We start from the raw sequence: 22,608 nt of genomic DNA on the forward strand, positions 1-22,608 counted from the left end.
CAATACGCCTCACTCAATGCCTCTCTGCAGAATTAATAAACCGACCACCAAGGATCAGATCTTTGTCCAAATATGGCCTTAGAGAGAAACTTTGCAGAGCTCATTTATTTTGGACAGAGAAGCCATATGCTAGGCCATAGGCTATGCGTTTGAGAACTTGGTGAGGCAAGATGAGGTCAAATCGGGCTCAGATATTGGTACTGGCAGTGGGGCATCCAGTGCTAAAATTTTGTCTATCTCTTTTGCCACGCACCCCTTCAGCTGCCAGTGCTCTTTGCATTAGGTTGGTGCAAAAGTAATTGAGGTTTTTCCCATTGAAGGTAGTTATTTTCAGTGGGAAAATTGAAAATTGTCTGTTTTTCCTTCAAGGCTTACATTAAATGGAAGCCTCACAGGTACAAGGCCCAGGAACTTTTTCCTCTGATCTGGCACAGAAAACAAAGGAAGGAAGAATTGCACCAACCCACCAACCTAATAGAAAACCCCTTTGCTATGTAAAGTAACATCTTCACAGCGTCTGGAGATTAGACCAGGGACTCCTATGGGGCCATCATGCTGCCTATCAGAGCTGCATCATTTTGCCCCTCTGAGCCTCAGTTTTCTCACCTGTAAACCGACGACAGCACCTACCTCCTAAGTGATTGTGAGGATTCAATGAATTCGTAACAGGAAGCTCTGGGAACAGTGCACAGGGTGCGGGGGACTCAGTAAGTGCTGTTACTTTTTCTAACCTGTGAGATTGCAATCAATAATGCAGCCCCTTCCTGGGGCACCGCAACCTGCAGAAATCACAGCTTCTTTAATATTGATGTTTTCAGGGAGAAAAAAAAAATGTTGCTAGAAAAAAATCGGCATTAATTCATACTGCTTTAATATTTTATTCCTAGGAGCTGTGTGACTTCTTGCCACAAGGCAGAACCAGGGCAACTATAGTTATTCTGTGAATAATGGGAACTCATGTTTTATTTATCTGAAGCCACAGAGATGGAATTTGCCCATACATGAAAAAAGTCATACATGGTTTCTAGACCTGATAACAAATACCTGCAAAAATTAATAATCAGCATGATAATCGATTTACCTAACAGGCTCTGTGTGTTAACGCAGGAAGAGCTTTCTTTTCTCCCGCAACAAACACAGAGGCCCAAACGCTGCTGTGAACTGTCTATAATTGTCTCATGTGAGAAGTGGAAGCCTGTGGTGGAGGGGAGACCAGGCCCAGAGGGATATTTCTGTTAACATTTGGCGAAATGCACAGAAATTAGGACATCCAATGTTTTGATGGCCATTTTAGGGAAGGCAAAGAGATACAAGTTTAATAGCTTTTGTAGCACTACTCAATTAAATTAAAGGTCTGGCAAATAAGTCCCATAAGAAACAGTTAAAATAATTGGTTTAATTTACCAGGAGAAGAAAAGACAAAGGGATGATTTCATCTTCCGTATTAGATGAAAAGGTTTTTTAATGAGGAAGATAAGGGCCTGCTGTTTCCCATGCCCACAAAGGAATAGAGAAAAAAACAAACCCACAAGCAAATCCTTGAATGGAAACAAATTTAAGTTGATTTAGAGAAGGCGTTGTAGGTAGAATGCATTCCTGTAAATAGTGAAGTCCCTAACTCCTGTGGTTAAAAAAAAAGAGAAAAAAAATTAGTGATGGTACTGTCTGCTGGTAGAAAAGTAAACATTCACACTTACGAATTCAGCCCAAGAATACTATCTCGTCAAAAATAATAGCCTGGGCTGGGCGCGGTGTCTCATGCCTATAATCCCAGCACTTTGGGAAGCCAAGGCGGGTGGATCACTTGAGGTCAGGAGTTCAAGACCAACCTGGCCAACATGGCAAAACCCTGTCTCTACTAAAAATACAAAAATTAGCCAGGTATGGTGGCAGGCACCCATAATCCCAGCTACTTGGGAGGCTGAGGCAAGAGAATCACTTGAACCCAAGAGGCAGAGGTTTAAGTGATCTGAGATCGAGCCATTACACTCTAGCCTGGGCAACAGAGTGAGACTCCATCTCCAAAAAAAAAAAAAAAAGTTAAAACAAAAATAAAACTGAGAACTCAAAATTACACTAAAGTTCTTAAGGACAGGAAAATTTTAGACTTTTAGTCAATTAATATTTATTGAACAGTCACTTTTTCAGACATTAGGTCTTTTTTGGTGACTTATTCATAATAAATTTGAGGTGTGATTTACTCATTAATTCCATCAGTACTCATTGAGTGACCAACTGTGTGCCAGGCACCAGATATTGAGTGGCAAAAAGAGTGGGTAAGATTCCTGTCCTAGGGCTGGCATTCCAGTAGGGAAGACAGACAAGAAACACATAAACATATGAACAAGAAATGATGATGGCAAAATGCTCCACCGCGACCTGAAGCTGGGGGTGTGACAGGATAATGAGTGGCTCCGTTAGATCAGAAGAGTCAGAGAAGAACTCTCAGAGAGGTGGCATTTGACCTGTGAGCTGAGTGACTTGGAGGAGCCATTGTGCAAAGATCAGTGAAAGAGCATTCCAGGCAGAGTGAGCAGTTAGTGCAAAGGCCCACAGGCAGGAGCAATCTGAAGATTGGAAAGAACTAGGAAAAAAAAAAAAGAATTTTTAAAAATTGCCATGAGGCTGGCACAGAGTGGACCATCCAGGAGTGAGTGGTACAAAATGAGGTCCAGGGAGTTGCCTAAAACTTTGTGATCCAGAAGGAAGTTTGGATTTTATTCTAAATGTGGTAGGAAACCACAGGAGGTTTCGGCAAAGGAATGAATGGGTCTAGTTTATATTTTTACTACATGCATCATCCTGGAAGAATGTCACAAATATAATACATGGTGGAGAAAAACAAACGAGTGAAAGCAAGTATGAGTCCACTTGTATAAAGTCCAAACATGCAAAAGTAAACTGGGTACCATTTAGGGACACATAGAAATGCAATAAACTATAAAGAAAGTAAATAATAAACACAAATTTTCAGCATAGTGATTCCTGGGGAGGTTGAAGGAGGAGGGGAGTGCAGCTGGAGAGGGGCACATGAGCAACTTCAGAGGTGTCAGTAGGTTCTGTTTGTTAGTTTGAGTAGAGAATCTGTGAGTGCCTGTCATATTACTCTAAATCCCTTTGATGTGTATCATATATGTTCTCCATGAATAAAATATTTCATTATCCAAATTGTGTTCTTAAATGATTCCTCTGGCTGTGGAATGGCTGGATTATAGAGAGGCAAGAGTAAAATCAGAGATGAGTTAGAAGCAAATGCAGCTGTCTAGAGAGGAAGGCAGGGAGTGAGGGAAAGGGAAGGGTTTGGGGTTTGTGCAACAGGGAGTGTGGGAATGCTACTAACTGGAGGGCAAAGGCCCTGGAGGAACAAGCTGGGAAGGTAGAGAATCAAGTGGGAGGTGTTACCCACATTACTGTGGCGTGTCTATTAAACATGCATGTGGAAATGTCCCATAGATACTTGAGGAAATGAGGCTGAACTCCCAGGGAGGTTAGGACTGGAGATCTAGATTGGGCATCACTGGCGGAGAGGGGTGTTCGAGCTCCGGGTCTGGATGGCCGAGGTGCTTATGCTGCTCTCCTGTGTCGTCCCTAGGAACTTCAGTCACCCTCAACTCTCATATGAGAACTGCTGCAAAAATCAAAATGAGAAGTGTGACATTTTGAAGACTTTGTGTAGAATAACTTACTCTTTTTCATCTTTTTCATTTCTAGATTTTAGAAATATTAATTTTCTGCATTCTCCTATATTTCTACAAAAGAAAAGGAATGAAGCACATGGTGATTCTGCTAACCCTGGTGGCACTTCTAGGTAAAGGCATATTTTGTTTTCTTATTCTTTAATTGAGCTGTGCTGAATCATAAATGAGGTTTGAAGGAAAATACTTAAGCATTCTACTCCTTTCTCATTGTTTATATTTTTCAGCTCTGATCTACAGGAAGAAACTGAGTCTAAATTATAAAAATTATATATTGCCTGTCCATTACTGCAATTGGTTAGATATTTAATTCTTTTAAAAATATATTTAAGGATTTTTTGCTTCTTGATAACTTTATTTGCTCCCTGATAATTTGAAGATATTTTGTTAATATGTAATTGAAAATCTTAAAAGAGAAACAAATTAATGATCCCAATTGAAACTCTTGTGTCAGGAATTGGTTAGCAAGACCTATACTATTAATATTTTCTTTAAAAACTTTGTAATATGACTAATAGGAAATGTAGATGTAAGCAGTATGATTTTCTTAAATACCACATTTCTTGCATTCATTGTTTACCAACCCATTTACTTTGTTTTTCCAGAGGCACCTTGTTAGAGATGAAAATAGTGCTTAGATAAGCCCACTATGTATTTTTTAATGTATCTTCACTCCCTTCTTTTCTGCCTCTTTCTGTCTCTCTGTCCCTGCCCCTTTCTCTCTTTCTCTCTCTCTCTTTCCCCCACCCCTACACACACACACTCTCACTCATATATACCAACACTAGGAGATCTCACTAATCATTTAGGAAATTCCCTTTATAAAAATATATTTGTAAATCTTCCTTCATCTCCTCTTTGCCAGTCAGATGGCCCACGCATCGCGTGCTGTTTGCCATGACTTGGAAGGCCGTACTCCTACCCCTGGGGCAGCATGTAGCCTCCATCGTAATGAGCTGCTGGGTTTTCATGTTCCCATCTCATCAACTAGTTCTCTCCTTTGTGCTAGTAAATTTGTGTTTTTGATAGTTACTTAGAGAAACAAATGTACTCTGTGCTATATTCAGGTATGCTGTAGATCAAGAGAACAGAAAGAGAACTTTATATTTGTTTCTTTCCAAATTACCAAATAGGGAAAACAAAAGCAGACATCTAAGAAACAAAATGTACCTTATATAGGAAAATAATGAAAATGAAGACAACTTTAAATAGGAATGTAAGATAACAGAATTAAGATAATGTGTAGCAGTTATAATAAATGTAAATGGAATACGTTTACCTAGTAAAAAAAAAAAAAAGAAACATTCTCAAATTGGATGTCAGGGAAACTTCCAGATTGATTTTGAAAATGATTCTGAAGTTGGATTCAGCCAATTTGCACTAGTACAGCTGTAAGGGTTATTAAAATAGCAGCCACCATGCTTCCTTCCCCTAAGATCTCCTCCTCTCAACCCCAACCCTGTCATAAGTACTAAGACAGGAGCCCTCCAGCACCCTCTTCCAGCAGTGCCAGGGCCGGCACCCTTTCTGATTGGCCCTTGCAGATGGCAAAGTGTTTTGGCTACATGCATAAATTTTCATCTAAAACAAAATAAATGAGGTTGAAAGTAAAACAAAGCAGGTCATGATATTACCAAATGAAAATTAAGGCAGAAGATATTAAATGAGACAAAAGGGGTAATTTATCCTGACAAAAAGAGCACAATCCACAAAAATATCATACCCAACATGCAACAGAAAATCTGCAGAAAATGCAAAACTACATTAACAGAAATATAAGGCGTTTAGGCGACTTCTCTCAGCTCATGGAAGATAATTAGACAGAAAACCATATAAAGACAGAGGATCTGAATAATTAATTATGAACTGGTACCTGTAATATTGAACTCTAAAGCCTGAAAACAGAGAATAAATTCTCTTTCAAGTGCCTGTGTAACATTTACAAAAGTTGATCCTATAATTGGCCATGAAGAAATCCTTGATAAATTCCAGGAAGTTGAAACAGTACAGACCACATCCTCAGATCACAGTGAAATAAAAACAGAAAAATAATAATAAAAATAGAAACCAGTAAAACCCTACCACCTGGAAATGTTAACACTACCCTTAAACTGCAGCTGTGCAAAGTAGAAACCAAGATTTAATTGCAGCATATTTTTTAATTATTATTAAAACACTTAATATTAAACCTAGAGTTTCTGACTAATGCTGTACTCAGAGAAATTGATTGCTTTAAATGTAAGTCAATTAAGCACTCAACTCAAGAAATTAGAAAAAATACTGAAATAAAACTAAGGAAAGCAGAAATAATTAATTAAAGTTAATTAAAAAGACAAAAATTAATGAAATAGAATAGAGAAAAGTAATGGATTTATAACTAAACACAACAATGTGTTCTTAAAAGACAATAAAATAGGCCAGGCCTGGTGGCTCACGCCTATAATCCCAGAGCCCTGGGAGGCCGAGGCGGGCGGATCACGAGGTCAGGAGATCGAGACCATCCTATTCTGGCTAACACAGTGAAACCCCGTCTCTACTAAAAAATACAAAAAATTAGCCAGGCGTGGTGGCAGGTGCCTGTAGTCCCAGCTAATGGGGAGGCTGAGGCAGGAGAATGGCGTGAACCCGGGAGGCAGAGCTTGCAGTGAGCTGAGATCGCGCCACTGCACTCCAGCCTGGGTGACAGAGCTAGACTCCGTCTCAAAAAAAAAAAAAAAAAAAAGACAGTAAAATAGATCCTCCATCAGAAAAAAAGAAAAACCACAAATACCCCAAAATAGAAACAATAGATATGCATATATATCATTTGAATAAATTGCTTATTTTTTAATGAAAATAACTACGGAGGAAATAAAGGAGTTGTTAAAAAGCTATATCCTAAAAAAGAACCAGGCCTAGAGAGTTCCAAAGGTAATATCTTCAAATCCTTAAGGAATAGATTATTCTGATGTTGTTGCAACTATTTGAGGACATAAGAAGGAAGCTTTTACTTTTAAAAAAACATAATCAGATAAGACTCACCTCCCAAATTGGGAAAAAAATGGGACAAACAAAAAACACTATGAACTGATATCACTGCTAAATATTGATACAAAAATCGAAAAAAAAATCAGCAAATAAACACAGAGCAAATCATACTCAGTGACAAAGTGGTCTTTGTTTTGTTTTGAGACAGAGCCTTGCTCTGTCACCCAGACTGGAGTGTAGTGGCACAATCATAGCTCACTGCAGCTTCAAACTCCCAGGCTCAAGCGATCCTCCTACCTCGGCCGCCTGAGTAGCTGAGACTACAGATGCATGGTATCATGCCTGACTAATTTATTTATTTTTTATTATTTTTGTTTTGGAGAGACAGGGTATCCCCATGTTGCCCAGGCTGGTCTCAAACTCCTAGGCTCAAGTGATTCGCCTGCCTCACCTTGACAAAGTGCTAGGATTGCAGGCATGAGCCACCGCACCTGGCCCAAGTGGTCTTAATAAAACTGATTCTTCTTTGTAACACTTACAACAATTTACACTTACATATTCTACGTATATGTTTATATGCTGTTATGAGCCCCTCTTCCTGGCCAGGTTAGCTACATGAGGACATAGAGCATGTCTATTATTTACAGTATACATTCTTTAAGTAGAATTGAGCACAGTGAGCACACAGTAAACATGTGAATTTAATTAACTATGGGAATGAAAGAGGGATTCTTTAAGAAATTCATTAATATAGTTCATCAAGTTTCATATGCACTCCTAATAAAGAACTTGCTGGTGAAATACCAGAAGTGTTCTCATTACAACAAGAAATGAGAACCAGGATGCTCACTCTGCACCGTGTGCTCATCTTGAATATTGCACAATGAGCATTAGTACCCTTTAAAAAAGTGATTATCAAAGTCATGTTGTATCCATGAGAGGTAGCAAAATACATAATATTGCTTGTGTGATTGATAAAGACTGGAATAAAAAAAAGAAAATAGCAAGTGAGGGTAGTCAGAAGAAAGAAACCTGACTTCTGGTGAGTGGCCCCCTTTGCCAGTGGTGGTGATCATTCTTAAAGGACTCCAGGCCTGGTGCGGTGGCTCAATCTGTAATCCCAGCACTTTGGGAGGCCGTGGCAGGTGGGTCACCTAAGGTCAGGAGTTTGAGACCAGCCTGGCCAACATAGTGAAACCCCAGCTCTACTAAAAATACAAAACTTAGCTGGGTGTGGTGGTGGGCACCTGTAATCCCAGCTACTCAGGAGTCTGAGGCAGGAGAATCATTTGAACCCACGAGGCGGAGGTTGCAGTGAGCTGAGATCGCACCATTGCACTCCAGCCTGGGCCACAAGAGTGAAACTCCATCTCAAAAAAAAAAAAAAGAAAGTACTCCAAAGCCTCTGGGACCGTCAGGAAACTAGGAAGGCCAGGAAGTCCTTCTCTATCCATGGAATGCTTTGGTTATCAGAGATAAATTAATAAATAAAATGTTTATGGCTCTCATAAGGAAACGTTGATGGCAACCTAGGAAAATTTTTGGAAGGAGGTATATTGATGAAAATCTAAGAGGGAATTGAGAGGGCCAAATTTCAAGAACAGGTCAGCACAGGTTAGAAAAAATGGTGTTGTTCTAATGATGAAAGTATATATGGTAATTATTGATAATTAAGAAAATAGAGAAAGATACAAAGAAAAATATGAAAATCTGTGTAACTGAGCACTGTACAACAGAGTGTGGCTGGTACTCTCTGGAAGGCAGTTTGCTAGTATATTTCACAAGCCCTCAAAGTGGCTGTAGTCAGGAATTCCCCTTTAGGTGGTTTTCCTAAGGAAATAGGCAGAGTGATATACAAAGACTTATGTTCGAGAATATTCATCACAGCCACGCTTTTAACACTTAAAAAAAAATACAATCTAAATATCCAAAAATAGGGAATTGCCAAAATAAATTATATATTCATACAAAAGCATTCTTTATGCTTTTGTATGGATATACAATTCATACAAATCCATGCTTTAGAAGAATACTTAATGGCATAGAAAATACTTTAGGTAAAATCTATTTACTTTAGGTAAATAGGTTCCTAAGTGGTATATACTTGGAAAATAAGCTCCTAAGTAGTATATACCTTATGATTCACATGTTGTAACATATTCATACTTATAGATAGGAAAATAACAATATGTCCCAATGTCAAAAATGATTTGGGGTGAGTGCTGAAACTACAAGTGATTTTAATTTTCCTTTCCAGGCTTTTCCACATTTTCCAAAAATTTTTAAATGAATGTGTTTACTTTTGTAGATTTTTTTTAATGAATTTAAAGTTAATTCATTATCCCAGTGCTAGAGATAACCACTGACAATATCTTGATGTAGTTTCTTCTAGTCTTTTTTTCTGTGTTTACCTAAGTACTTTCTGTTTTTAAGTATAATGTTAGAAGAACACTGCATTACAATTCTGTATTTCCACCTATCCTCATCAACTACTCCCCAAAAATACTTAGAAGTACTCAACACCAGCCTAGAAATAACTTACAGGTTAAAATAGTGATTAATCAGTTGACAATTGCGCATGCTTTGAAAATATAATGATTGGCTACAGAAATTGATAGTTTGTTTAGCTATCAATAACAGAGAATTCTAGTTTTGTTTTTGTCTTTATTTAAGTATAATATAAAATCAGATAGTGGTTAAATCAGATGACCTTTAAAGTCCTTTGTAATTCTGAGGTTCTGAGGCTAATGGAACCGTACGTTCAACTCCTTCTCCATTAATTGTCCCTTTGGGAAACCTGGCTGTTCAGACCACAAGATCATAATCACATTGTGCTCTGATTTCAGGCAGTGTTTAGGAGGGAATCAAGGTCCCTCAAGAGCTAACCTACAAACTTAAACCATCAAGTGACACACAGATCTCTATAGCTATTTAAAGTGCCTAGGTTAGCTAAGATGTGACTATTGGCATAATCAATAGGAAATATGTAAAAGAATCAGGTCAAAAGACATCTTAAGATGGAGAGAGACCTGATTGTAAGGGCCTCTTTGTTGAGAACTGGGGTTTATTTTTAGAATTTATTACCTGATCTCCTGTGTCAATTATGGTTTTTGTTTTTTTTTTAAGACGAAGTCTGGCCTTGCTCTGTCGCCCAGGCTGGAGTGCAGTGGCGCGATCTCGGCTCAGTGCAAGCTCCGCCTCCCGGGTTCACGCTATTCTCCTGCCTCACCCTCCAGATTAGCTGTAGTTGGGACTACAGGCGCCTGCCACCATACCCAGCTAATTTTTTGTATTTTTAGTAGAGACGGGATTTCACTATGTTAGCCAGGAGGGTCTCAATCTCCTGACCTGGTGATCCGCCCGCCTCGGCCTCCCAAAGTGCTGGGATTACAGGCGTGAGCCACCGCGCCCGGCCATTTATGATTTTTAACTGAAAGAAAATGCCTAATTTGGAAGTGTGCCCTAGTACCCTTCAAGTTAAAGTATATTTTCAGTTTTTGGAAAACGATATTATGGAAGACTCTTCTTGGCTGGCCACCACTCGCTGTTTTAAATGTATATATATTTCATATATATATATAAAAAATACCTTTTCAAATAAAAGGAGGAAAATTCAGATATATTATGGCCAAGTAGTTCAACAGCAACAAAGGGAGTATTTCTCCTTTGCATTGCCTTTGACTTATAATTTTTTGATTTCATGTAAAAATTATTTTTGAACTTTCAGTGAATTTTAGCTAAATTATGGAATTATTTGCAGCAGTAACTTCAAGAGACATAAGACAGAAAGCATTCTTTTCTTCCTTACAGAAAGATGATGTTGTCGGAAAATGCTCCATTACTCTCATAGTGATATAACCTTATCAAGTTACTTTTTCTTAATGGCTGTTTGGAACCTATGAAAAGTTTGTTCTCATAAGGGATGAGTTCATCTTTAGCATAGAAAATACCTAGTTATTGCTTATGTAAACCTTAAATTGATGGTCCACGCTGAGAAATGAATACTCAACTCTGGTCCTCTTTCCAATTATTGTCATTGTCAAAAATATTTTTAGTGAAACTTCTAGGTGTCTCCTAACAAAAAGGCTTATATATAGACTTAGTACAACTCACTTGATCTTAGCCAAAAGGCTGAGAAGCAATGACTTAGTACAACTCTAAGTAAATTCAAGAAGTGAGTTACATTTCACTTTCTAGTCTTCTCATCTATTTGGTTTTTAAATTTTCAGTATAGCTTAATAGTTATTTTTCTCATTAATGTCACGTGGACAATCTGACTTTTCTTATCTCCTCCCTCCATTGTTTTTGCCTTTCCCATCTACTCGTAATTATAACCTCCACAGCATTCTTTCAACAGTTAGGGCTGGAAAAGAAGCATCTTGCTCCAAAGATTAAAAAAAAAAAAAAGCACACAGTCACACAGCAGAACTTTAGCTGATTTAAGCAAATTTGAAATCCAGCACGGCTCGAGCAATGAGGCCACTGCTTACTACTGTCACATTCCTTCCTACACCTCCCACAACCATGTTCATTCTTAAACCATAATTGGTGTATTTGCTACTCTACCACATAAGCTTAAGATATTTATTTGTTAATTCAATCTCAAATATGTTCTTTGTGTTTTTTGTTTTCTTTTTCAGCCTCATTGACTGTTATTTCAGTAAAGGCCGTCTCAGGCATGATCACTTTTTCTATGACGGATAAAATGCAACTAACTTATCCCATTTTCTATATCATGTTTATCATCATGATAGCATCTTGTGTTTTCCAAGTCAAGTAAGTTAGCTTCTGCATACTCACTAATCTTTCAACATTCCTGTGCTTCTCTGGGCATTAATCTTTATTGACTTCAGATGATAATTAAAATGAGATACAACTGATTTCTAAGGGTGAAGGGCCTGTAGCTTGTCCTCAGTCAATGTGCCTTGCTTCCTCCTTTGCATCCAATAATGAGTTTTTACGAAGCGTTGCCTTCATGTCTTGTGAGTTCTAAAGCGCAGCCTTAATCCAGCTAAGTGCACTTTGATGCTTTCCTGATGCTCTTCTGCTTGTAATTAATATCCGTGGTACACAGGTTGTCATTAGCAATAAATCAAAGGGGCAGGTCCACATCCAGGCTTTCATTCTAAATATAGGACACACATGAACCCTTCACCTTCATTTCTTAGCTCATGCTCACTAATTGCCCAGAGATGGACGAAACCAGACATTTGGCCGGGAGGGAAATCCTTTCCCCAAAATGTTGCATCTTTGGCCAGAATTTCCTTTGTATCCATGGGATTGCGGAATGATTGTTTTATGTTTCTCTTGGGGCCTAATAGTGGTGACATGGAACATTTTTAATTTCTGCTCTTCCCTGCCCCGACCTCCATCAGCTCTGATCCCTTCCCCTCCATCTCTCACACTGGGATTGTGCCTTTGCCTGCTGGGCTTTCTTGAGTTGACCTGAAAGTTTTCTGTTTACCCCAAAATGCTATGCAAAAGCACCATCCCAGATAAGAAATCAGAGCTCAAAATCAGTACAAGAGTGGTTCCTTCTGTAGGTGCGAGAAGTACCATCTAATTGTTATGGACTGAAGATAGGCCCTGTTACAAGGTCTGTGGAGAATTACTGGAGAAACCCAATGTTTTGTCACTGGTTTGTCATCTCCTTATAAGTCTGTGTTTCTAATACTTGTATTTTGCTATTTTTTTCTCTTTCTTCTTCTGAATTAATTGGTACTGCCACAATATCTTTTGGGATTAGTGACATTATCTTCATACCATACTTTGTAAATTTGGCAGGCAGACACAATTGGGGGTAAACTGCATTCTGTCACCCTTGTCTCAATCTCTGCACCCATCACACTGTACAACTGTGGTTCTCAGCCCTGGTTGCCCATTAAAATGAGCTGGGTTTAGTACATATATATGTACATGCATGTATATGACCTGACTTTTGTACATATATGTACCTGCAGGCATATAAGAACATACATGCATTTATGTATACCTACATATGTGTGTGTATACACACACACACACACACACACAGAGATACACACAGGCTCTACCCACAAAGTACTTTTTTCAATTGCTCTAGAGTAGGACCTAAGCATTCGTGCTTTTTAAAAGCACCCCGGTGATAGTACAATTCACTGCTTCAAAAAACAATCTAGTCCCGAGCAGGGCAGCACAGCACAGTTGTGGGAACTGCTTTTGTGTTGGTGGCCAGAATGAGAAGCTGAGCTCCCACATATGCTCTGCAGCTGGAGCACTGAGCATTGTTTTTGAAACATTAAACATTCCTTTACTTCTCCATCTTCTTTCTTGGCACGTGGCATGTCAATGGATAGCTCTACTATTCCCCAGATATGATATTTAACAGATTCTAGGGTCTATCCTAATGAATCAGGCCCAGTGTGATACTGGTCCAGCAGCTTGAATCGCTTCCAACTCAAACTTCTGTGGCCTCGGAATATGATTAATTGCTTTTCATTGTTACTGTTGTTGGTTTAAACAGACCATAAAACCTGACATCTGATCTCATACATCAGATGCATATAAGCTATGACTGCTGATTGGAAATGCCCTTTCACTGCACCTCCTTTCCCTTTGTAGTTGTAGCTAAAGAACACGCATTTCTTGAAGTTATTGTTAACTTATTGCTGAATGTCACTTAAAGCCAAAGCTCCAGTAAGTGCCTTCTGCTCTAGGTTCCTGAATCAAGCCACGAAACTCTACAATACGACAAGAGTGGTGCCAGTTAATCATATTTTCTTTACAATCAGTGCCATCATTGCAGGTGAGTTTTGGTTTTCTATACATAGGTGATTCCAAGCATAAATTAAGTATCTCCCAGAGTAAATGAGAGGATCCAGAAATCTTTAAGTTGTAAGGATCTCTGTTGCCTCCACCTGGTGTCTGAATTTCCCCTGTGACAATCCTCCAGGAGAGGTTCCTCTACTTTTTGTGAATGCTGTCTGCCTCCTGGCTCAGCTGTCCTGCTTTGGATCACTCTCATTCTCTGGAGATTTCTAAGTAGAAAAGGTGTTCTTATATTGGAGCTGAAATGAGTTTCCTTGCAAATTCAAGACACTCATCTTTGTTCTTCTTGTTGGAGTCTTTCCCTTGCCAGCCCTTGTATTAGTCCATTTTGTGTTGCTATAAAGGAATACCTGAGACTGGGTAATTTATTTTAAAAAGAGGTTTATTTGCCTCATGGTTCTGCAGGCTGTACAGAAGCATGGTGCCAGCATCTGCTTCTTGTCAGGACCTCAGGAAGCTTTTACTGTGGTAGAAGGCAAAGGGTGAATAGGCGTGTCACATAGCAAGAGATGGGGCAAGGGAGAGGGGTAGGTCCCAGTCTCTTTAACAACCAGATCTCATATGAACTCAGGACTGACAGAGGACACCAAGCCATTCATGAAGGATCCACCCCCAGGACCCAAACACCTTCCTCTAGGCCCCACCTCCAACATTTGGGGATCACATTTCAACATGTGATTTGGAGAGGACAGATATCCAAGCTATATCAGCCCTTCTGATCATCAAAGCAACTGAAAGATCCTCTTGAGTCTTATCTCTGGGCCATACATGCCCAATTCTACTAACTCTTCCCTATATGCCCCTCACCAGCTTGGTCAGAGAGCACAATCCAAAACTGAATTCAATGTTCCAGGGAAAGCCAGAGAGACAAGAATAGAAACTAGTGCCTTTCCTATTCTGGCCTCTATTTTTCTACTATTGCAGTTCTTTTATTAGTATGGAACATTTTTTTAAAATATGACAGGCATGATAACATTAAAACTAAAAGTATAAATTTGAAACTCAGTCCAAACCAAAAACAGTTGATTCAAGTATACCATTTCTAAATTTGGTACTGGTATGCCCTCATTCATTGGCTTATTTGATGTATTTACCACCTTCTTGATCTTGAGAGTTCATTTCTCAATGTAAAGTTTATGTATTTGAGGGAGTAATTGAAGATTGCCTGTTTCCTAAATGACACATTTTTTTTATTTTATGGAAAACAATGTGACTGTCAGTGGGTAGTTCTTTAAAGTAATTAATGCATTTTCTGTTTCCCAAACTTGACACTTAATATTTAAAGAAAAAGATTCTATTCCATGACATCTAATTTTTTAGTATTTTAAGCTAGTTAACAAAGTAAGAAAAGATTGCACATTGATGTGTCTTAGAATTATTGGAAAAAGAAAATAGGCCAAAAAGAGTCACAGAAATGACATAAGCCTGATAGTTAATGTGCATAAAGAATATAGTTGCTCTGATCAGAAGGTTTTCTGCAGCCTGGGAACATAGCAAAATGTTATCTCTAAAAAATTAGGGGGAAAATCAGCCAGGTATGGTGGCACATACCTGTATTCCCAGCTACTCAGGAGGCTAAGGCAGGAGGATTGCTTGAACCCAGAAGTTCGAGGTTACAGTGAGCTATAGTCACACCACTGCTCTGAAGCCTGGGTGACAGAGCAGGACCCCATCTCTAAAAAAATAAAAGTTAAAAATAAATAAAGATTTTCTAGGAGGACCAACAGGGCTGGGTCTTAATACTCAGCATACAGAGTAATTAATGAGTCAGGGGGATGCTGAGACCTTTTGGGAGTCATAAGAGTCCCTCTGATGTTACTGGTGAGTGGAATGGTGGTGGAGCTTGCTGACTACTTCTTCTGTCTGCCTCCATGAGAAAGCATAGCTTACAATTAAGATGAGACCATATTTTGCCTACTAATTAGTCAAGTTTTGTTTGTTCTTTTTATTGCATTATCCAGTGCTGATAAGGCTACAGTATCACAGGCACTCTTATGGGCTGGGTAACATGGTGCCACCCTCCTAGAACTGAGTTTTGTAGTTTTTATCAGAAGCCTTAAAAATATTTCTATTCTTTGATTCTACAAGTCAACAACAAAAACCCAAATAACCTGATTTTAAAATGGGAAAAGAACTTGAATAGATGTTTTTGAAAAGAAGATACACAAATGGCCAAAAGACGTGAAAAGATGTTCAACACCTAATCATAAGGGAAATGCAAATCAAAACCACAATGAGATATAATCTCACACCCAATAGGATGGCTGCTATTAACAAGAGAAAACAACAAATGGTGGTGAGGATGTGGATGAACTGGAACTTTTGTACACCGCTGGTTGGGATGTAAAATGGTGCAGCCATTATGGAAAACAGTGTGGCAGTTCCTCAAAAAATTAAAAATGGAATTACCATATGATCTAGCAATTTCACTTCTAGGCAAGAGAATTGAAAGCAAGGTCTTGAAAAGACATTTGTATATGTATGTTCATAGCAGCATTATTCACAATAGCCAGAAGGTAGAAGCAACCCAGATGTCCATCAACAGATGAATAAACAAAACGTGGTATATATATACAATGGAATATATTCAGCTTTTAAAAGGAAGGAAATTATAACACATGCTACAACATAAATGAACCTTGAGAGCATTATGGTAAGTGAAATAAGCCAGTCACAAAAAGAAAAATATTGTATGATTCCACTTATACGTGATATCTAGAGTAGTGAGATTTACAGAAACAAAAGTAGAACGATGGCTGCGGGGAGGAGGAAATGAGTAGAATTTCAGTTTTGCAAGATGGAAAAGTTCTGGAAATTGGTTGCAAAACAGTGTGAACTACTTATCGCTACTGAACTATACACTGAAAAAAAATAGAGATAGTAAATTTTATGTTATGTATATTTTACTACAATGTTTTTATTTTTTTATTTTTTATTTTTATTTTTATTTTTTTTTGAGACGGAGTCTCGCTTTGTTGCCCAGGCTGGAGTGCAGTGGCCGGATCTCAGCTCACTGCAAGCTCTACCTCCTGGGTTTATGCCATTCTCCTGCCTCAGCCTCCCTAGTAGCTGGGACTACAGGCGCCCGCCACCTCACCCAGCTAGTTTTTTGTATTTTTAGTAGAGTCGGGGTTTCACCATGTTAGCCAGGATGGTCTCGATCTCCTGACCTCATGATCAGCCCGTCTCGGCCTCCCAAAGTGCTGGGATTACAGGCTTGAGTCACCGCGCCCAGCCTACAATGTTTTTAAATTGGGAAAAAAATAGCCAGGTGTGGCGGTGCACACCTGTAGTCCCAGCTATGCAGGAGGCTGAGGCAGGAGGATCACTTGACCTGAAAGTCCAAGGTTACAGTGAGCTATAATCACGCCACTACTCTCCAGCCTGGGTGATGGAGCAGGACCCCATCTCTAAAAAAATAAAAGTTAAAAATAAATAAAGATTTTCTAGGAGGACCAAGAAAATCTTTGGAAACAGAAATTCCACTTCTAAAATCACCCACGAAAATTCATAAAATACTTGGGAAAATGAGGCATACCTCATTTTATTGTGCTCTGCAGATACTGCAATTTTTTACAACTTGAAGGTTTGTGGCAATCCTGCATCGAACAAGTCTGCTGGAATCATTTTTCCAACAGCATGTGCTCACTTCATATCTCTGTGTCATGTTTTGGTAATTATTGCATTATTTCAAATTGTTATTATTATATCTGTTATGGTGATCTGTGATCAGTGATCTTTAATGTACTACCATAATTGTTTTGAGACACCACAAACTGCACCTGTGTAAGACTGCCAACTTAACAATAAATGTATGTGTTCTGATGCACCGCTGACCAGCTGTTCCCACATCTCTCTCCTTCCCCTTGGGCCTCCTATTTCCCTGGGACACAACAATATTGAAATCTGGCCATTTAATAACCCTACAATGGCCTGTAACTGTTCAGGTGAAAGGAAACATCACACAATCCTTCCGTTAAGTCAAAAGCTAGAAACCGTTAAGCTTAGTGAGGAAGGCATGTCAAAAGCCAAGATAGGCTGAAAGGTAGACCTTCTGCACCAAACAGCCAAGTTGTGAAGGCAAAAGAAAAAAGTTTCTGGGCTGGGTGCGGTGGCTCATGTCTGTAATCCCAGGACTTTGGAAGGCCGAGGCGGGCAGATCACTTGAGGTCGGGAGTTCGAGACCAGCCTGACCAACATGGAGAAACCCTGTCTCTACTAAAAATACAAGATTAGCCGGGCATGGTGGTGCATGCCTGTAATCCCAGCTACTCGGGAGGCTGAGGCAGGAGAATTGCTTGAACCTGGCAGGTGGAGGTTGTGGTGAGCCAGGATGATACTATTGCACTGCAGCCTGGGCAAGAGAGAGAGAGAGAGAGAGAGAAGGAGGGAGAGAGAGAGTTATTAACCATTCGGAAAAGCCTAGGGCCCTTAAGAATTATGCTAAATCTACTCTGCCTGTACTCTCTAAATGAAGCAACTAATCCTGGATAACAATACATCTGTTTATGGCATGGGTTACTGAATATTTTAAACCCACTGTTGAGACCTAATGACCAGGAAAAAGATTCCTTTCGAAATATTACTGCTTATTGGCAATGAACCTGATCACCCAAGAACTCTTATGGAGATGTACAAGGAGATGAATGTTGTTTTCATGCCTGCTAACACAACATTCATTCTGCAGCCCATGGATCAATGAGTAATTTTGACTTTCAAGTCTTATTATTTAAGAAATACATTTCGTAAAGCTATAGCTGTCATAGATAGTGATTCTGCCAATGGATCTTAGCAAAGTAAATTGAAAACTTTCTGATTTTCTTGATGTCATTAAGAACCTTTGTGATTCATGGGCGGAGGCTAAAATATGCACGTTGACAGGAGTTTGGAAGAAGTCTGTTCTAACTCTCCTGGATAGTTTTGAAAGATTCAAGACTTCAGAGAAGGCAGTAACTGCAGATGTGATGGAAATAGGAAAAGAACTAGAATAGAAGTGGAGCCTGAAGATGTGACTGGATTGCTACAACTTCATGATCAAACTTTAATGGATGAGGAGTTGCTTTTTATAAAAGAGCAAAGAAAGTGGTTTCTTGAAGTGGAAACTACTCTTGGTGAAGATGCTAGGAACATTGTTGAAATGAAAACAAAAGATTTAGAATATTTCAGTAACCTAGTTGATGAAGCAGCAGCTGTGTTCGAGAAGATTAAGTAGAGATTTTGAAAGAATTTCTACTGTAAGTCAAATGCGATCAAATAGCATTGCATGCTACAAAGAAATCTTTCACAAGAGTTCATTGATGTGGCAAACTTCATCATTGTCTTATCTTAAGAAGTTGCCACAGCCACCCCAGCCTTCAGCAACTACAGCCCCGATCAATCAGCAACCATCAACATTGAGGCAAGTCCCTCCAACGAGCAAAAAGATTAGGACTCACTGCAGGCTCAGATGATCATTAGCATTTTTAGCAATAAAGTATTTTAATTAAGGTATGTACTTTTTTTTAGACATAATGCTATTGCACATTTGATAAACTATAGTATAGTATAAACATAACTTTTATGTACACTGAGAAACCAAAAATTTAGTGTGACTTGCTTTATTGAGAGATTAGCTTTATTGTGATGTGGTCTGGAACCAAAACCACGTATCTCCAAGATACGCCTGTACAAAGAAGTACATTGCTGCTTTACTAAAGAAAAAAAAATGAAAAAAAAAAGAGAAAAAAGATGTAGAACCAACTTGAAATGCCCTTAGAGAAATGAATATTATGGTATATCAGTTTAAAATAACATGAAAACTGGCCGGGCGCAATGGCTCACGCCTGTAATCCCAGCACTTTGGGAGGCCAAGGCGGGCGGATCACGAGGTCAGGAGATCGAGACCATCCTGGCTAACACTGTGAAACCCCGTCTCTACTAAAAAATACAAAAAACTAGCCGGGCGAGGTGGCGGGCGCCTGTAGTCCCAGTTACTCGGGAGGCTGAGGCAGGAGCATGGCACGAACCTGGGAGGCGGAGCTTCCAGTGAGCCGAGATCACGCCACTGTACTCCAGCCTGGGAGACAGAGCAAGACTCTGTCTCAAAAATAAATAAATAAATAAATAAAATAACATGAAAACATTAAAATGATTATAAGGAAGTATGTAATAACCTGGAGTGTGCTTCAGAAACTTTCATTCATTCAACAAATATTCATTAGAACTGGACATGGCTTCTTCCTGTAAGAAGTTCATTCCCTAGGTAAGAAGATACGGTGAAGACTGAGAAACCTCCTTGAGGATAGGTCTCTGTCCTGTCGTTTCTCCAAGACCTAGAGCAGTGGCTGACACACAGCAGACGTTCGATAAATATTTGCTGGCTGGCTAGCAAGGATAACACCACACACAAAAAAATTTAATTCCAGGCGACATATAACTTAAAGATATCTTATTTAACAAAAACTCTATGAAGGCTTTGGAACTTTACAGAAGAAATCATTGAGACCAACAGGGATAGAAGCAACATTCATCAAAGTAGATGATGCATCCTTGTTTACCTATGGAAGACCAGAGGAAGATGAGACGGGGGTTGGCAGTGGGAAGTGGAGCTAAGGTAGCACTTCAGCTGCTAGAGTATGCTTTGGTGCTTGAGTTGCCGTGGGGCCAGACCAACAGATCACTGGCATCGCCACGAGTGACAGCATGCGTGGCAGCAGCTGGCCTGAGGTGGACCTGCCATGTCAGAGGCCCCAGAGTCCACCAAGACTCTCAGGCCAGGCTGGCTGACTCCTGACCTAAAACTGCAGGTGGGGAGTAGTCACTAGAGTGTTGTTTTCTTGTATGTTCCAGTGGGGCAATCCTGGACTGGATGAGAAATTTCTGCTTGCAAATATATGTCAATTATGTTGATTTTATAATAATGATAATTATATCAGGTCTACAAATCTATGTTCTTTTTGGAATAATTCAGAATGTGTGGCCTGCAAATTTTCTTAAACTAAACTGCTGAATGTGCATTTTAAGGGTGACTAAATTTACTTTGAAAAAATAACATATTAACATAAGTTTACAAACAATATTTAGCTATTATAAATAACCTTACTTCAAAATCAATTTTATCTTCTTTTCCTGTGTCACAGGTATCATATTTTATCAGGAATTCCTTGGTGCTGCTTTTCTCACTGTATTTATATATCTTTTTGGGTGAGTAAATGCCTCAGAGGTAAAGTATGTGAAATTCTATTACTTTTACATAGGATTTTTGGCATTGTACCAGAGGTATAGAAAATTGGAAAATAATATAAGAAACGTCAGTTTCCTGAGCTCCTAAAAGAAACATGTTTTTTAACTTAAGGCCCTACATGGGGCTCAGTGTCTTTGGCTTTGTGACTTAGGTATTCCTCTGAAGCTCTGAAACATTGGGGATTTTCAATTCCAGGCCAAAGACAAGATACATCCACTGGCCCTTGTAGTTACTCCATGACCTTTCTCTACTGTATCAGACCTACTTCACTCTTGGGAACCCCTAGATTAGATCTAAATTAGAGAATCGTGATCCTCTAGGGTCGCCCAAAACAAAAGACCAAGATGGACAGATCCCTTGCTTTAGTCATGATAACATCATGTTGGTAGTGTCCCTTCCTTGTGTCAGAGTGTGCAGCTTGAACTGTCCCTAGAGATTTGGTGGGCATCATTGCTAGCATTGCTTGCAAACAGAAAGCAGAACTTTTACAATATATCGCCAGTGTATAGGAGCTTCCATGAGTCCATGAGGTACTTCATTAAATGTTTAGCTGCTTCTGATCTGATAGTCAGCATGACCATTGTTATGCAAACTTAAGCCTAGGCTATTTTCCGTGTAGGAAGCCATCTATCTTGAAAATTCAATTTCATAAGATATTTGGGCAAGGCCAAACTTCTGAGGTCTGGAAATTATGACTACTCTTATGGCCAAGGACAACTAGATTTCTTAGAAAATTAAAGAATAAATTATTTTTTCTCTTGTGTCACATGCCACAAATGGATCTGGGCGTGCATGGGTAGAAAATGAGACAGGGTGTCTACCCAAAGGGTTTTGAGCCTGAATTAGCCCCCAGATGGTAAAAACCCGGGGCAGAGATCTACTGGAATCTGCCCAAGTCTTGGTTCTGGGTAGAACTATTGGCTGTGCTAATTAAGACAAGTACTAGGAAACTTACCAGAAACTGGATGAACAAAACCAATGGGATTTATGTCATCATGTAGAATATGGAGCTCAGTTATTTAATATCATGAGTCTGTTTCAGTGTTCTTGTATTCTTTATTAATATTATTCTTACAGGTGTTTTCTGTCATTCCTTGGTGTATTTTTGGTCACAAGAAATCGAGAAAAGGAACATCTGCAACAGTCTTATATTGATTTTGGAAATATTCCTGGTAAAATCATATATTCTTTATAGTGGAAAATTTGATCCTTATAAATGAATAATTATTGGTATTATTTTGGGTGGTAAGTTAATATAAAACATAATTCTTACCCTTAAAAAATGTGGATTTAATAATGAAACCAAAGGTGATATTTTCAGTGTAAATGTTACTAATAATTTATTGAATGTTAGTTTTGCACAGAACTGGGGATATAAAAGAACTGACCACGTTTCCTTGATTTGGGTAATTTGGAGGATTTCCTTTTTGGGTTTCCTTAAATTGGAAAAGGGTAGAGAAAAGAGTAGCAATGACTACCAGCAACAGACCCCTGCCACTTTGAGAGCCTTGAAGGAACATCCAAGGACAAAGGGTAGGCAGCTAAGGAACATGTCTTGGGGAAAGCCTGGGGTGGCTTGTGCACTGTGGCTCAGGACAGTCACCAAAACACAAGTAGCTTCTTCCCCCTTCCTCACCCCACCTACCCAGAGAGCAAACACTCTTTCCCGTTCTCACTCTCACTGAGAAATAACTCACCTAGTCATGTAGACAACAAAAGCCAAGTCCAGGACAGAGGAAACAGTCTGCTGTGTAACTTCTTCCCCCGTCCACCCGCCCTCAGCACTCTCCAGCCTTATTAGGGGTTTGGGGGGACCTATAGGTTTCCAGGCAGGAGTGGAGATATTCTCACAGCTTTCTCCGCCATTCTGTTAGCATCATGCCTGTGAAGCAAAAACTAGGGAAGCCTCATCCCTAA

General features: G+C 39.3%; 2 protein-coding genes across 2 annotated transcripts in view; both read left to right on the forward strand.

The window, feature by feature from the left end:
- The window catches only part of RIDA (reactive intermediate imine deaminase A homolog), a 319,353-nt gene that overhangs the window by 200,850 nt on the left and 95,895 nt on the right, over positions 1 to 22,608 (forward strand). The window lies entirely within an intron of this gene.
- Positions 1 to 22,608, forward strand: part of NIPAL2 (NIPA like domain containing 2) — a 106,189-nt gene that overhangs the window by 76,386 nt on the left and 7,195 nt on the right. The window contains exons 6-10 of the mRNA XM_050801210.1: positions 3,712 to 3,808; positions 11,303 to 11,438; positions 13,358 to 13,446; positions 20,588 to 20,651; positions 21,769 to 21,863. Of these exons, the coding sequence (XP_050657167.1) occupies positions 3,712 to 3,808; positions 11,303 to 11,438; positions 13,358 to 13,446; positions 20,588 to 20,651; positions 21,769 to 21,863 (481 nt within the window). The remainder of the gene's footprint in view (positions 1 to 3,711; positions 3,809 to 11,302; positions 11,439 to 13,357; positions 13,447 to 20,587; positions 20,652 to 21,768; positions 21,864 to 22,608) is intronic.

Source organism: Macaca thibetana, chromosome 8 (assembly GCF_024542745.1).
Source record: "Macaca thibetana thibetana isolate TM-01 chromosome 8, ASM2454274v1, whole genome shotgun sequence".
In the NCBI taxonomy this organism is placed as follows: Eukaryota; Metazoa; Chordata; class Mammalia; order Primates; family Cercopithecidae; genus Macaca; species Macaca thibetana.